Source organism: Rhagoletis zephyria, unplaced genomic scaffold (genome assembly GCF_001687245.7).
Source record: "Rhagoletis zephyria isolate East Lansing unplaced genomic scaffold, Rhagoletis_zephyria_1.1 Rzeph_scaffold_08535, whole genome shotgun sequence".
NCBI classification, from domain to species: Eukaryota; Metazoa; Arthropoda; class Insecta; order Diptera; family Tephritidae; genus Rhagoletis; species Rhagoletis zephyria.
In genome coordinates, this window is record NW_016165615.1 from 14974 (window position 1) to 17818 (window position 2845).

At 36.8% G+C, this 2845-nt stretch overlaps 1 protein-coding gene across 1 annotated transcript; it reads right to left on the reverse strand.

The window, feature by feature from the left end:
* Nucleotides 1-352: 352 nt before the first annotated feature.
* Nucleotides 353-2273, reverse strand: LOC108375119 (uncharacterized). Its single transcript, XM_017631208.1, has 2 exons — nt 510-2273; nt 353-436 (listed from the first exon to the last, which is right to left on the reverse strand). Exons 1-2 carry the CDS (start codon nt 1350-1352, stop codon nt 374-376), a joined length of 906 nt encoding a protein of 301 aa, XP_017486697.1. The 5' UTR covers nt 1353-2273; the 3' UTR covers nt 353-373.
* Between the last annotated feature and the right edge of the window lie 572 nt (nt 2274-2845).

Below are 2845 nucleotides of genomic sequence, written 5' to 3' on the forward strand. Positions count from 1 at the left end.
ACAAGATATTTTCCGAATGCGCATAATATGAATTATCTTTAATTACTTGATTGACAATTTTGCGTAAACGAGGTTCTAGAAATCGTGACCAACCAATGAACTTGAAAAATAATGCACTGCCGTACACGACAGAGCTGTAATACTTGATATTGAAGTACATTGGCACATAACATTTAATTATAAATTCAACCAGAATTCTTAAATTTGCATCTGGATTTTCCGTTGTCACATATAATCGCAATAATCTAGCGGCCTTGGTGAGCCACCGAGAATGTACAATTTTCCCTGGTTTGATGTTAGCCAGATCCACCGGAACCACGCCGCTAGAAATTGCATGGGCCATGTCGTATAAGTACTTCGAATCGGTGGAAAATTAAATTTTTTCTGGAGCAGGGGGCATATTTTGCAACTCAATTTTCTGGAAGCCGTCCACCACCTGAAAATATATAATAATAAAATAATTAAAAATGGTTGACAATTATAATAAATGAGTGATAGCAATAACTTACCGGAAGAGTTTCACAAGTTTCGATTTGACGGCTCAGTTTTCCGGTTGCCGATCTTGGTCCAGTGCTGGTTGATTTATCCAAAGCTTCAAACAAATGCCGAAACGGAAGTTCGTTGAAGTGTAGAAGGCAAACGAACCAATGCAATGGTCTTTTTAACAGCAATTCGAATCGTCGTATAATTCCACCGTGTGGGCCAGTGTTTGTTGGCTCACCGTCAGTGCATATTCCAATTAATGCATCCAGTGATATATTTTTATCGTTGAAAAAACCATTTAATTTGGTTGTTTTGTATTCAGCGGTTTCATGTTCCAGTCTTACGTAACCAATCAATTCAGAATTGGGTTCTCTCAAAATAACAAGATGAGGTTCTTTTACCATCCTAGTATGATACTTCTCATCAATTTTATCTATCGTTAAAGTATCATCTTTTCTGCCATCGAATGAAAACGCTAACAAATTGGTATCATCTAACCGTTTGCGAAGCACTTCTTGTCTGCATTTCTCTTTTTCTCTGCGAACTTTCGATTTATCCATGATGAGAGGTTTCCCATGCTTATCTTTAATTTTAAAATCTTGCAAAAGAGCGGTTCCCAATGCTGATGCTACTCTGTCAGGCACACCAAATCTGTCACATACCAAGGCAAAGTTAAAACAATCGTATCTCTCTGTGTATTGTGAACTTGTGCTTCTATCCATATCTTCTTGAACCGGTGGCGGTGCGTATGTTGAATCATCGGGATCTTGGTATGTTGGCATTGATGACATAGACGTTGCTCCTTGCTCTTCAGTTTCCATCACAAATGCATCCATTGTTAGTCTTCTCTGATTATGTTGATCGTGCATGAACTCTTTGAGGCGTTCGGGAACCCAGCCGCATGCACATGGAGCTGCCTTCAAATCGCATTTACATGTTCCAATGTAAAAAATTGTTTCCAGAGATTTTACATACTCTGTAAATTGTTGGGTGTTGTTTCTTCTCTTGATTTGCTCTTGATACTTGTCAAGCAATTTATTCAATTTATTAAATACACTTTTTTCAGCATTATTTCCATACCAAGTTTTTCCCAAATTCCAATCAACTTATCTTGTACTTGAATAGTGAATGATTTATGGGAAAACTTTTTTTGTTCTGTTTTAGCACGTTCGCTTAAGTAAAAATAATATCTCAAGATATCCAGATGGGTTGGTAAATTAAGATCAGTTAAATCAGTAGACACACCAAAAACAGTAACATCATGCTTGGGTATATGACTCATTGGGTTTTCGATAGTTGTTGATGTAGTTGCTTCATCTTGCGGTGTAGAGGATGGTGGATTCATTGTAAACTTTTTGATTTGGAATGGTCACTTCACTTATTATTTTTTTTGAAATATTTTTTTATCTGAAATTAGCACTTCACACTTTGAGTTCTTCACAACGACTTAATGCATTCACAAAAACTGTTGCGTTATATATGGTCTACGAGACGAGGTAATAAGAATGAAATGGTAATTTCAATTCTACCTGCTGTGTCTTGTGGTGGCTTAAAAAAAACAACACAAGCAATTTTACGATCTGCAATTGTGTCACAGTGATACCTTCATTGTTTAAAAGGGTTGCGGAGCATTCCAGTGATACCTTAATTGTTAAAATGGTTGCAAAAAACGCGCATTTCTTAAGAAGGTGCCTTAAAATACCCACAAAAAGGGTTGTAAAAACAACCTTCATTTCTTAAGTAGGTGCTATAAAAAAACTACACAAGTAAGTTTACGACATGCAGCTGTGTCTTAAAAAACGCACACAAGCAATTTTCCGATTTGCAATTGTGTCACAGTGATACCTTCATTTTTTAAAACGGTTGAATAAAAAACCCACACAACTATGTTTACGACATGCAAATGCATCACAGTGATGCCTTGGTTTTAAAAGGGTTGTAAAAACGCTAATTTCTAATAATTTTTTTTAATTTCTTTTCTATTACTAAGTTAAATTCATTTTTTCATTTACATATGTTCTGACTAAATAAATTTCTAAAGAGAAAAATAAACTCCAAAAAGAAAAAACATAGGCATTTCGCTGATTTTTTCATGTAAAGTGCAAAACCGGCGATTTTTTGAAATGTTTGTATGGTGAACCCCCAGGGGGGTTCCAGGGGGTGTGCCACTGGCATCGGTGGGTCGGGCCTCCAAAGTTAGTGGGGGTCGGTCATACATTTGGACTCGATTGGAGCACTCTAAATGGGTCAAAGTGGGATTTTTCAAAATTTGCCCCTACCCAAAAGTTCGACCCAAATTGGGGGACATCAGAATTCGTTTTAGAGGTATGGTTCCTTCGGCAAAGTTTCTTATTTTGATCCC